This window comes from Clarias gariepinus, chromosome 5 (genome assembly GCF_024256425.1).
Source record: "Clarias gariepinus isolate MV-2021 ecotype Netherlands chromosome 5, CGAR_prim_01v2, whole genome shotgun sequence".
Lineage (NCBI taxonomy): Eukaryota > Metazoa > Chordata > Actinopteri > Siluriformes > Clariidae > Clarias > Clarias gariepinus.
Genome location: NC_071104.1, coordinates 37969315 through 37982173, shown reverse-complemented (window position 1 = coordinate 37982173; position 12859 = coordinate 37969315). Strand labels below are relative to the sequence as shown.

General features: G+C 40.4%; 1 protein-coding gene across 15 annotated transcripts in view; it reads left to right on the top strand.

The window, feature by feature from the left end:
* The window catches only part of map2 (microtubule-associated protein 2), a 118014-nt gene that overhangs the window by 83969 nt on the left and 21186 nt on the right, over positions 1 to 12859 (top strand). For 12 of the 15 annotated variants that reach the window (XM_053496448.1, XM_053496451.1, XM_053496450.1 and 9 more), the window contains 4 exons: positions 3074 to 3178; positions 5211 to 5285; positions 9576 to 9791; positions 11773 to 12042. In XM_053496448.1, the coding sequence (XP_053352423.1) occupies positions 3074 to 3178; positions 5211 to 5285; positions 9576 to 9791; positions 11773 to 12042 (666 nt within the window). The remainder of the gene's footprint in view (positions 1 to 3073; positions 3179 to 5210; positions 5286 to 9575; positions 9792 to 11772; positions 12043 to 12859) is intronic. The other 3 variants (XM_053496458.1, XM_053496459.1, XM_053496461.1) reach the window with 3 other exon arrangements.

The following is a 12859-nucleotide window of genomic DNA, read 5'->3' as shown; positions in this document are numbered from 1 at the left end:
TGTGTGTGTGTGTGGTAGGAACAGAAATTGTTAAAAATGGTTTCATGTGCATGGATCTTTGCTGGCGGATTGTTAGCGAACCTAGCTGTAATAGCTGTGTACGGCCACTAGAGGCGTTATTACACAGTTAAAGAAGTTATTGTATGAAGGAATCAGATGAAGCTAGTGTTATCATGTTTTCAACCAACCACTAGTTACAGTAAAAGGGTAAATGTGAACGAATTGCTGGTAAAAGCTGTGAAAGGAGGTAATGGAGAAAGGTTGAAACTTGTGCGGTACAGGATTAGACAAAATCGTTTGGATTGGTTATGTAACTTATCGTCATATTGATGTCATATTATCTATCCGCAAGCCTCCCTCCCTCTCTCACTCTCTCTCTCTCTCTCTTTCTCACTTTTCTTCCTTCTTTGCAGCCCACCTGTCTCTCTTTATCCCTCTTTATTCTTTTTCCCTCTCATTTCCACTTTTGTTTCCTGCCTTTCTTCCTCTACATTACTCCCACTTTCCATATCTCGTCCTCTTTCTCTCTCTCTCTCTCTCTTAGCTTATCTCTGATGCCCCCCCCCACACCACAGTAATGAGGCATGTGGGCGAGAGGACGTGCAATTACAGCCTGCGGTTCTCTCTTCCTCCTCGTTCTGTTCGTTCTCTGCGTTCTGATTTATCCTCTGATCTCCTGTACAGCAGATCGCCAGCGCAGATCCCCGGCCTGGCCTGAGCGCTGCTGGATTACTCCGGCTTGCGTGATGCTAAACAGACTCCACGTTAGTTAAATTCAATGACTGGCTGTTCAGAGGTGTGAGAATCACGTAGAGATGAATTTTACACCACGGCTCTGGTGAGAGGGGAGCTCTGAGATCAGTGAGAGATGAAAGATGGTGTAACGCCGTGGAGCCGTTTTAAAGAGAATTACTGCCATGCTTGTGTGTGTGTGTGTGTGTGTGTGTGCGCACATCGTAGGCGGTTTCAGTTGTTTTGATTTGCTCACATGTGATTTCTGTGTGTGTGTGTGTGTGTGTGTGTGTGTGTGTGTGTGTGTGTGTGTGTGATTAGATGTGGGTGTAAAACACTAGGCCTAAAGAGCACAAAAGCACTTTCTATAGCATCGAGAATGTGGGAGGATAAAGTGGCGCTTAACCAGGATATATTTTTTTAGAACCTTGATGTCATGCAGTACAAAAAAAAAAAAAGATTTTAGAGCGCTTTAAAGGGCACCTATTATGCAAAATTCTTTTTAGTCCTGCTTAAACATTCAGATTGATTTCCTGTTTTAGTGCATGTGTGTGTGTGTGTATACAAACAAGCAAGAAGATTTTTTGCGGTTAAGCTGAAGCTTAAACAAACCAGGTAGATTTTTCCCCTATTGTGACATCATCTAAGTGGAGCCACTCCCCTGGCTTGTTCTCTGATGGGTGTTTTTTAGTTGTAGCTTATCTGCTGGACCGTGCCCACCATCATCAGCCTTTTTTTCACACGTAAACACACAGACCTGTCTGTTACTAGCCCCACCTTTACAAAACAGGCTACGCTCGTTAGTGCTCGTTAGTGCTCATTAGTGCTTGTTAGTGCTCGTTAATGCTCGTTAACACGCGACAGTTTGTGTTGTCGAACAGTTGCTTTACCAAACGTGAACCGGAACAAAAGTGACACTTTTTGAGACACTTTATGGAACAAAGATGGTGGAAGAGGGAGTAGATTGCAGGAAGGCTAACTCTAATGTAAAACAACTTATTAATGCAACAACCAGAAATATAAAAAAATAAAAAATAAACAAATAACAAGCATATTATGGCGAGATATGTCGAGAATACTGCTCGTCAATACAATGCCTAATATTGCGCATCACATCATTTGAACTGCAATTGCGCCCCCTTTTGGTGTACAAATAAACAGATATGTGAGCTACGGAGAAATATAATGCATTATCAGTTAATAGATTCTTAACCGGTTACATTCTCAACAGCAATGACTCTATCCCTGCTCGAGGTCGTGGTGGTTCAGGATCAAATTCTGGAAACGAGGAAAAGCCCCCTTACTGTGATTCTAGCTAAACTGCTAGAAATTTTTTTTTTTCTGCCCGTGTTTAGAATAAAGCTGGTTTAATCTCGTCATAATATGTGATTAGAAAAGCAGGACATTTTCTAAAAGCCTCAGGTGTGAAAGTCTCTTAATGTTATATATCAGATTCACAGCGCAGACTTTATGCACATAATCTGGATCATTGAGACGTACTACTCAGTCTCTAAGCTCTGTCCATGACTCCTGGTAAATTCGAACTTTTCTGTGCTCCAGTGTCAGTGTTGCCATGACGACACCTCCCGGGTCCTCGGTGCAGGTTCTCACAACCCTTTCAGAGCACTACAAGGACTGAATGCAATGCTAACAATATCTTGGTGTATGTTTTTTTTTTTTACGGTCAGCACTTTGTGTTTCTGTGGAGTGTAGCTGTATTCAAGAAGGATTTTAATTATTTTTTTTAGAAAATGACTATCCCGAAGATTTTGTCCTGCTTTATGCAGCATTAACCTATGCAAAATAAATTAGTAAAAGGGAGGGATTTGTTTTTCATGTATATAAACACACATATTAGAGACCTATATTACCTGATGGCATATGTGTTATTTCATAGTTTTGAAAAAAAAAAACTGAATTAGAAAGTGGGTCCAAAGAGTTTGAATGGTACTGTATACAAAAACACATACTGTATATCATACAGTATATTAGAGATCTATAAGTATTTTTTGTAATAATAAGTCTCCTTTAACATATCAGAACTGATGCTTTTTTAAATGCAGAAATAATTAACTCTTAAAGTGCATGGTTTATCCTTGCCTAAATGTGGTACAGTAAACATTAGGTCTGATTCTTGATTTTGTTCCATCTTCTGTTGTTAGTTGCGATGCCATCTCGGGTCAGAAATAACAAAAAAAGAAGCTTCATATAATTAAAAAACAATTCGGGCCACCCTGTACATGGTAGAGAACTTGATGAGCCATGATGGTGATGATGATGATGATGATGATGATCAGCATGTGTGTGTGTGTGCGTGTGTGTGTGTGTGTGTGTTTTATAGAGCAAGTGTCTGCGCGCATCGTGCAGGAGGTCACGGCCGAGGCGGTTGCGGTACTGAAAGGAGAGCAGGAGCTCCATCCAGGCACAGCCGTGCGACTCTCCTCAGGTAGGAGCCCCCGCTATCAAAACTGTTTTTGTTATTCCTGTGGATGATACGGCCTGTTTGTGTCGGGTTCCATCGTAGCGCTTCTTTATGCTTCAGATATGTTGTAGTGTGTTCTTCTGCCAACAATTAGCATGAGTAATACTGCTGTTTATATATATATCTACATATGACTTAATGCTTAGAATCTAACCTAGAAACAAGGAGAGATACATACGGGAAAGTATGTTATAGTTTGATTATTATACACAAATCTTGACTTACAAGAAAAACTTATAATTATATTTATAATTTTCCTTTTATTTTATTTTATTTTTTTATCCATTGTCAGTGATCGACATTTTAATTGCACCTTAATTGTCTTTTAAATTGTTCATCTCAGGGAGCGCTGTTCACTCCGTCATCTGAAAATGGAACGAGTACAGCACAACTGCAAAACTACCAAGACATGGCCAATAAAATACATTTACCTTTGTGGATGTCACATAAAAAAAATGTGGAAATGTCCGAGGGGTATAAAAACGTTTGCCAGGCTCTGTGCGAGAGCTGCTGTACATCTGTATCAGCTGGATTTCATTCATAAGCAAAGCGGTGTAACAGAAATAGAGCTCAATTTACTATTTGTGCCTGATGGGAGTAACCATTTCATAACCGATCACCGGTTTTGAGCAACGATTGATTAATACTTGGGTTAACCACAAAAGACAACGCTTCTTTAATACTCTTAAAGCGATAGTTCAGGTCCATTCCATTTCCATGTTCAGCGGAGTCTCATATCCGCACAAGCTTCTGCAAACCCACTGAGCTAAAAACATTTGGTATTTTTTAAAGTTATGGTTTTAATCGACTGCCTTTTAAAAAAAAAAAAAATATATATATATATATATAATCAGTTTTTAAAATGCACAGGAAACCGATCAATGATTATAATTGATGATTGTCCCATTATATAATAATAATTATTATAAAAGATATAAAAGTTCTCCAACTTCCTAAAAAATGCCTTTTTAAAAAAAAGATAATTTAGATTTTTCATAGTGTTAACAAATCTATTTTCATCTGGTCCTAAAGTGAAATAGTCTTTAAAAAATTTGTAAAAGGCCTATTTTTGACTCTAGTAAACTGGTATATTATTGTACATATTTAATTAATAAGTTTAATATTTCTAAATTTCTATTTCTCACCTTCATAAGTTGAGATCTGGTTTTGCATGGCTGAACATGGAACTGAATTAGAGAAGAATAACCTCAAGTCAGTCTGTTGTTTAGGGTTTGCCGCCTAACACACAACACATATCCTCATTATTCTGTCCATCAAACTATGGTTATGTTCTATGGTTATATTATAGTTTCAGAAGTTCACGAGTGGCTCCGGATTATTGCTGACGAGGTCGTGTCTGTATGTGTTTGCATCCTTTTTATACGTGGCTGGTATTTTTTTCTCTGCACCGTCTCTTCACCTAGTGCTGAACAGCAAACGCGCTTTGACAGCTGGTCTCTTCCATTAGCGCTCTGCTGTGTGTATGCATGCTGACTAAGCGCTGAGAGAACAACCTGTCTGCTGGTCCGAACAACCTGTCCTGTCTCTTTTTTCATTAACCGAAGAATCAAGGAACAATTGTGGAGCTGAGCTAGGAGGAATTAAATTGGTTTACTGGCACTCCATACCATTAAACATAATGATAAATAAGTAAGGATGTGGTGTCATTGTTTAATAAATAATCAGATGCAGTTTTGGTGGAAATCTGATGAATAAAACACATTCAGAATATGCTGTTATTGGAAAATGTTCAGTGTTGGAGCGGTCCCAATAACTCTGCTCACCTCACACCATCCAGACGTTGGTTATTCCTATAAACGTTAGTGTTGCTGTGACTCATTCCTTGTGTTTTTAGATATCGGTTTCTGAAAGTTTCCAGGAGATCAGCTTCAGTGATCTCACTGCTATCAAAGAGAGTCTGGAGGTCGGATCGCGTATGCTTCGCCGTGTGGATTCCTTTCGTCTCATCCTATGATTCTGTTTGCTGTGTTTTCAGTGGAAGACTCAACCAATTTGCCACCTTCTCCACCTCCGTCTCCTGCAGCCGAGCACTTTGGACCTCTGGATCAAGGTAGGTCCAGGTCCAGCTGCTCTAGTGTGTGTGTTGGTGTGAAAAGTGTAGTAGTGTTTGTAAAAATCCGAGTGTAAAAAACATCTGTGGTTTGGATGTGTCCTCATCCCTGGACCCACATGAGAGGTTTTATTTTTTTTTTAACTGGAAATGTGGCCAACACCATTCGTTGCTGGACAGACGGTGAGACACAGACTTCTGATTGTGCTGCTCGAAGAGAAACGGGTGCACGATTGTCTTTGCCACCTCCTCCTCTTCCTTACTTCTCCTCAGCGCGTGTTAAATGCCTGGCTTTATCTTCATCACCTGACTCCTAGAGGAAATCAGACAGCCCAGACCAAAACCACACCATTATCCCTAACTTCTCTTACTATCACTGCATTTTCTACATACACTCTTCCTGAATCCCTCTCACCTTGCATGATGCCATCCTTCACCCGGCCCTTCTTTGTCCTCCTCCTTAATGCCATCCTGTTGGCATTCAGGCTCATCCTACCGGTATCTTTAAGACTAGGGAACCTATATGTCATGATCTTCTTGTCCTCTTCTTTTGCATGTTGTGTTGTAAGGTGTTGTTAATGTTGTGGGCCTGCAATCATCAGTTTCCTTGTGTGTTTGTTGTTTATTGTTGTGCATCTGCTGTGTCTGCTCTGTGGTTATAAGGGTGCCGTGTAAAAACCAGTGAAGGGGTTAAATACTCAGCTTGGTAATGAAGAACCAGGGAACACAAGCTCTAGAACTCAAGCACATTGGTGCACAAGCTTAACTGTTGGATCAATTAGACTAGGAAAGACACTAGTGCTTGTGATGCACTGATAACATTTTAAGACAGCATTGCCACCAGCTGTAAACATACTGTAAGCGTTCCAGGGGCATTGGATGTACTAAAAGTCTCCGATTTCAGGCATTTCTGAAAAGACTTGTCTAATCCATATTTGAGGTCAAAACAGACATCCAAAACAATACTAAATGGGACTGCAATCTGTGATGACGATAGTATGAACAAAAATTTGAACCTTTGCAAGACCGTGTAAGCATACCAGGGCAAAAGAGGAGCACATAAATACAAATCTAATTAGAAGGGAACAGGCTCAAGAGAAATGTTTCTGGCAGCTTTAAAGCAGGAAAAGAGAGATAGATTAATGGGTAGGTTCTACAAGGGCAGAACAGATAGTTGGATTGAACCCTTTGAAACGTTTTGACAATTGCCAGTCTGAACAGAGCCATATCTGATCACTTGAATAGTCAGTCCTAAAAGTCAGCTTTGCTTGCAGTCTGAACAAGGTGTAATGGTCTACATTATGAAAGCTGTACCGTGCCTCCAAAGTCCGGTTTGTTAGACTGGGCCATTCACTCCATTTGAAAAGGTAGGCTCGGTATGGTTCACTTGAACTCGGACAGGGTACACATTTGTGTGATTGCTTAAAGATCCAGAGAACAACACTTGAATGATGTCAACACTATGAAAGTCCCTAAATAATTACCTGACTGATAAATCCAGAAGGCATACAGTATGAGAGGGTTGTTTATGATTCCACCCAAGATGTCTCCAAATAAGTCACAAGGTAAATAAAATCATGACCTGCTATGCTAGGCTATGTTATGCTACTGTATGCTATGCAAGAGAGCTTCTCCTCAACTCAATAACTCACATGGTGATGGGCTTAGAGTACACCGGCCCGGAACATTATAAGCATGATTTGAGCAAAGATTAAGACGGAAGTGGGGAGGTTAAATAGTTCTTGCTTCTGCATGGTACAAGGCAACCATGTCTTATGTGAGTACCCAAGTAGATGGAAGCAGTGACTGAATTTGGATCAGAGAAGAAAAGCCTGGAACCAAAAGCACAAACTGAGAATGAGTCTTGAGGATAGACAGAGACAAAAACAGAAGCAGAATCAGGTTCAGAGAAGAAGGTGTCACAGAACCAGGGAATTAGCACTATAGAAAATAAAATGCCTGAGAAACCAGAGAAAGTAGTTATGTACAGAACAGTAATGAGTAGCGATGTGTAAACAGTGATCAAAGTAATAAGACCAAAGCTAAGGCAAAAAGTGAGTGAGAACAGGACCCAAACAAAAAGTTGTGCTTTCACCAAATACTGTTGTCTCTTGGTCAAGCACCAGGTTCAACTCCTTTCGGTCAGACATTTACAGCACACCGTTTAAGACACTTGTTTTATCACCATGGATGGCCCCTCCCAGGGGTTATAATTGGTAGTTCTTTCTTGTGGACCCACCAATAGACTCAGAAACATATATATAACTCACTTGCACCTGATGTGCCACAAATGCCAAAGACAGGTTTGGAGTGTGTTCCATACCTAACCTACCTAATGAATTTTTGCCCTAATGGAATCCTATTGGCTTGTCAAACAGGACTCCAAGGCATTAGTCTTTGTTTGGCATCTGTACTACCATTTGACTAGGTGCAAGTGCTAATCCCAGAGTCTAGTTCAAGCTTTAGTCCAGGCCACGTCTTGATGGCTCCATTGCTCTTGCCAGTTTTTCCTACAGAACTTTCCAACCACGTATCTCAACCATCTATGGCATTATGAGATGGCATTATGTCTTGGTTATTTAATGAAGTAGGCTAATGCTACCAAGATAGACTGATCTCATGATCAGTTATATTGCTAGGACTTAATAGGAGCCCACACTATGGCATGGTTGGATTGGAATACATTGTCATATTCCTTCTCTCATCTATATAATTGCTTGGCAAACCATTTACAGTTGAACCTTGGATTTTGAGCATAAGCGGGCTCGTATTCCAAAACACTTGTAAATCAAAGCAAATTTTCCCATAATAAATTATTCGTTCCACAGCCCAAAAAAATAAATACGTAAAAATAAGTAAAATAAGCACTTTACCTTTAACAAAAGTAAAAATAAATCCTGACAGATAAGTGTTTCCGTTTATGCGCGCAGGCGCTGTGTGTGTGTGTGTGTGTGTGTGTGTGTGTGTTGTGTATGTGTGTGTAAAGTCAGCAGAGAGGAGGAATCAGGAATACTTATTTGAAATAAGTAAAATTGTATTTTACTTGCAGTAACAGGTAGTGTAGCAGGTAACAGGGTGTAACAGGTATCACCCTGGTGATACATGACAGTCTAGACTATGCATGTTGTCTTGAGCAACTGAGCCTTTTAGGCAATCACTTCCTCTTACCTACACAGCAATAGCTGATGAAGTACAGTAGGAAGGCATGCGAGAGCATTGCTCTAGACGATTTTTCCGAAATATTAGTAATATTATGCACAGATTACAGTGAAGATTTGCTTCTTTGTTCTCTTTTTCTCTTTGCGTTTAATGGCGGCTCACGAACCAACTATGTGCATACTGCCTCCGATGCATCGGAGTAAGTGATACTGTGAGAATCTAGAATAATAATAATGTAAACACTGGAGGGGGAACCGGTCATTCCTGGACACGGTACAAATCAATTGTGCCTAGTGTGAAAACCCCCTTTGTGAATCAGTCCAAAGGTACCAAGATCAAATGAACCTATGATCAGCAGTAGACAGATGACACAGCATCTTACAGTGTATTACTACCTGTGCCTATTCCTGCTGCTGGCTAGGACTATTTTCCCCTCTTATATCCAATCACAAATCGCATCATCTTTATTCGCGCCCTAATGGAGTTCGAGGAACTTATGCTCCGTTATGGCCTCCAAACTTCTTAGTCTCTGCCATGTTGGTAATGCTGTCTCACAGTTTATAGAGTTTGCATTATCCACACTTGTCCACTAACCCAATGCTGTATGGCATGGATTCTTTAGCTAACCATTCCCCCAATTTATCGAGATGTAAATTAGACCCTGTCTTAGACAATGACACAGTGCCTCCACAGCAGCTATTTCTGTTTGTGGCCATTATGTCTGGTATCTCTATGTGTCTTTCAAGGTTGTGCGTATGTGTGCCACTTCTTCACAACCCATTTACGTAGTACCTATTCTGCATACCTATTTTCTCTTTCAGTTTTTATTGCTGCCTGTCCCCTTGTCCCTGCTCTTTCTCTTCCTCTCATCTTTAGCATCTCCATGTTTCTTCTCTTTTGTCACATTTTACTTTCTCTTTACATTGGCATACTTTGGTATACCTCTATCATCTTCTGGTTACCCTTTGTCTATTCTTTCTTCTTTTTTTCTCCATGCCTTTCAACTCCTTCTGTCTTCCTATTGCTCTTGAATTGTCCACCCTTCTGTTCATTCTTTCCTGTCCCTTCTATATTCCCCTCTCTCTGTGTCCAGATTTCCCTGCATTTCCTTCTCCTTGTGTCTGTTTGTAGATGTAGGGGATGAGGAGGAGGCTGGGCCTCTCTGCCGCTTCCAAAATTCTCGGGAGAGGTGCAAGTTCCTCGCCCCCTCCATCTCAGTTTCAGTGCCTGAGGATGAACCCTCCTACTCTGACGAGGAGTACTATGACCACCCCTTATTCAGCCCTGAGTGGACACTCTCGGGCTCGCGCCCTTCAGGGCAGGCCGCTGCTTTTAGCCAGATTGAAGGTGAACCGAGCATGGTTCCTCTCCACCATCCTCCCCCATTCTTTACCTTTCTTTCTCTGACTTTTCTATCTTCAATTCTTTTTGGTCATGTTTATCCAAATCTTAGTCTTCCCTCTCTCTCTCTCTTTCTCTCTCTCTCTCTTTCTCTCTCTCTCTTTATCTGGCCTTTCTCTTGTCTACCTTCCGTCTTTTGTCTCTGTTGTGTTGTGCACGCTCTGTCTGTGGAGCGTTCCTTATCCTCGTTTTGCCCTTTCTTTTGTCTCTTTGCATTTTTTGGGACATTTCATTCAAAGTCGTTTGGCTCCCAGCCCAGGTTTTCCTTACTTTCTTTTTCAAATGGTGCCTAAATAGAGAATAAAATAAAAAAACAACAACATGCACTCACTGCCTGATACATTAGTGATGCCACTCTTTTGAATAAAACTTGTTTTAAATGTGAGCCAAACGGCTTGCCACATCAGCAGGTCAGACCAGCATGGTGTGCATTATTTTTGTTCTTTGCCTGTTTTGTGGGTCTGCTTTTGTGTCTGTCTGATTGTCTGTTTTTCCATCACCTGGTCCATACTCATCTGTCCATTGCCCTGCCCCATCACCAAGCCAATTTCCTTTCCCCCTGCTGATGTACATATGCTGTAGATCACAGGAAGACTTTCAGCTCTTCTACATTTAGCACAAACATGCATACACGCACACAACTTTGTTCGACCTATTACTGCAATGCTTCAAAGTCAGGGCATGCGTTGTCAGGTCTTGTTGGTTTATTGGCGAATGAAGGACTGCACATTAGAGATGAAAGCCTATGTGTTTCTATATTTCTCTGTCTGTCTCTATCTCACTGTGGCATCCTGCTGAAAGCTGACCTAGTATGCCATGTGCTCCCAGTCTCCCAGCAGCCTTCATAAAGCGCACTGTAGGCTGCAGACTTTTGCTTCTTAGCAGCAATATTGAATCTCAGACCCTTATTCACTCTGACAGTCCAGACATTGTTACATCCTGCCTTCCGGCTGAATCCTAATGCTAAAAAACATGCCAAGCTGTCGCAGATATAAACTAGCTCTAAAGGATATTTGCTTTCTCTTTACTTACCTACACAATAAATGTTTTCATTTGAGTTTTATTTTCACGATTTGCCTTATTGGTGCTTAATTAAAAGGATAGAGAATTTATAATGAGTACCACTGAGATGCTACATGGGAAACGATTGGTGTGTGACCCAAAGGTTCTGCTACAGCTCTTCCTCCAAATACAGGTCAGCATCTGATTCTCTGATTCATTCCGGTATACTACCACATAAAAAAGGGTCTAAATTCTACATATTTCATTGTGTACAGTTTTTTGAAGTTACATTTTAGAGACAGTAATCAGCAGGGATCAACCGATACGATATTATCACGATGCCTCTGTGCCGATTCAATTTGTATTGTGATTCTGTAAGTATCACGATTTTATAAGTAGCTCAGATGTCCTGATTGTCATAAAACGGGTTCTGAATATCGACAGCAATGAACAGATTTTGATAATACACATCTTGTTGTTTGCTACAGATCCTCTTTATTACTAAATGCTTCAAATGAAATATGTTTGAGAGTCTGGTTATAATCGAAATAACCATATTTATAGTCGGAGGCAAGGAAGTAAATCCCAGTATCAATCTATTGTCTTGACAGGGCCTGCTATGAACATTATATGGTGTTCTAGTGGAGTCTTTTTTTATTGACACTGATTTAAGGTTATTTCTATGTTTGGTGAATGCATATAAATTGCGCTAACTAAGCAAAATCTTTACTAGATGTGTAAGAACAATTAGTACAATTAGTTAAAAAAAAAATCCATATCCTTACTGAAACAGTACACAACATTCCGATGTGACTTCATTTCTATCCCAGAGCTGAAAGTGTCCCGTATCCTCCAACCCCTGTAACCCAAGTCTGTGTTGTCCAAAGTCTTGATGTTTCCACTTGTCCCCCTTTTTACTAAGAAGAAGAGACCATAGAGGCTCTCTCTGCAGCGGAGGAAGATGAGAACATTGCAGCAGCAGCAGCTTTAGAGGAGCAGGAGGAAGAGGAGGAGCAGTGGAGTGGGGAGGAGCCTGAGCAAGAACCCATATCCAAGCTCTTAGAACAGGCAGAAGTGCTAGTCGGGGCCCAGACTTTGCCCTATCTGCAGGCCGAGGACCAAGCACTTACTGCTGGGTCTGGAGCTCCTAACGGGAGCACTGAGGAGGCAGGGAAGGGCGAGTGCCCTGAGAAAGGTGTGTCCTCCCTTCTCTGTGGCCTGCATGTTTTTTTTTTTTTTTTTTTTTTGCATTCCAGAAAAGAAAAGCTAAAGCCTTATGACAGCTATGAGCTAAGGCAATGCGGAAGAATGGCTCGAAATTGTCCTCTTCTCTGCTGATGCTGCAAGGCAACACAGGCTTGATGGTGATCCGCTTCTGTGGCCAGAGCTTTGTTTGTGTTTGTTTATCATTTTCCTGCTTTTGTTTTCTACTCATTATCGAATTATCGTTATGGGTACAGATGCTACATTTTTTGCTTTTGGTGAAGCTTTTTTGGAAATGTATTGCTTTATGTTATGCTGTTGTTATTGCTGCCAGGCTGACCTTTTTCCCATTGATCCATAAAGTGTAATCCATTGCTTGGTGTCTTTTTTTGCCAGCTACATTGCCAGTACATTTTTTGCTTTTTATTGCATGCCCTGGTGAATCACTTGTTCCATTAAGTAAATGATTCTGTTGGAATTTAAACCCATATGATTTTGGTTTGCCTGACCATGTTAACTTTTTACATGGTCGTCTGCTTTTATTTATTTTCTTTTTTGCAATATCAAGCAGTCATGTCATTTTTTTTTTGTTTTTACTACCAAATGTGAATGTATACATGAATTTTTATTATCATGTATCATTTGTTCACCTCAAGTTTTAACTGTAAACCACTAAAAAATCTGTATAAAAAAATTTTATACAAGCAATATCATATTCGTAAAAAAACAACAATCAGCTACAAATATTAAAAAACTTCATAAAGTATTTTAAAAACTCTCTCTATCAGTTGTAATTGGTAAAGCTTATT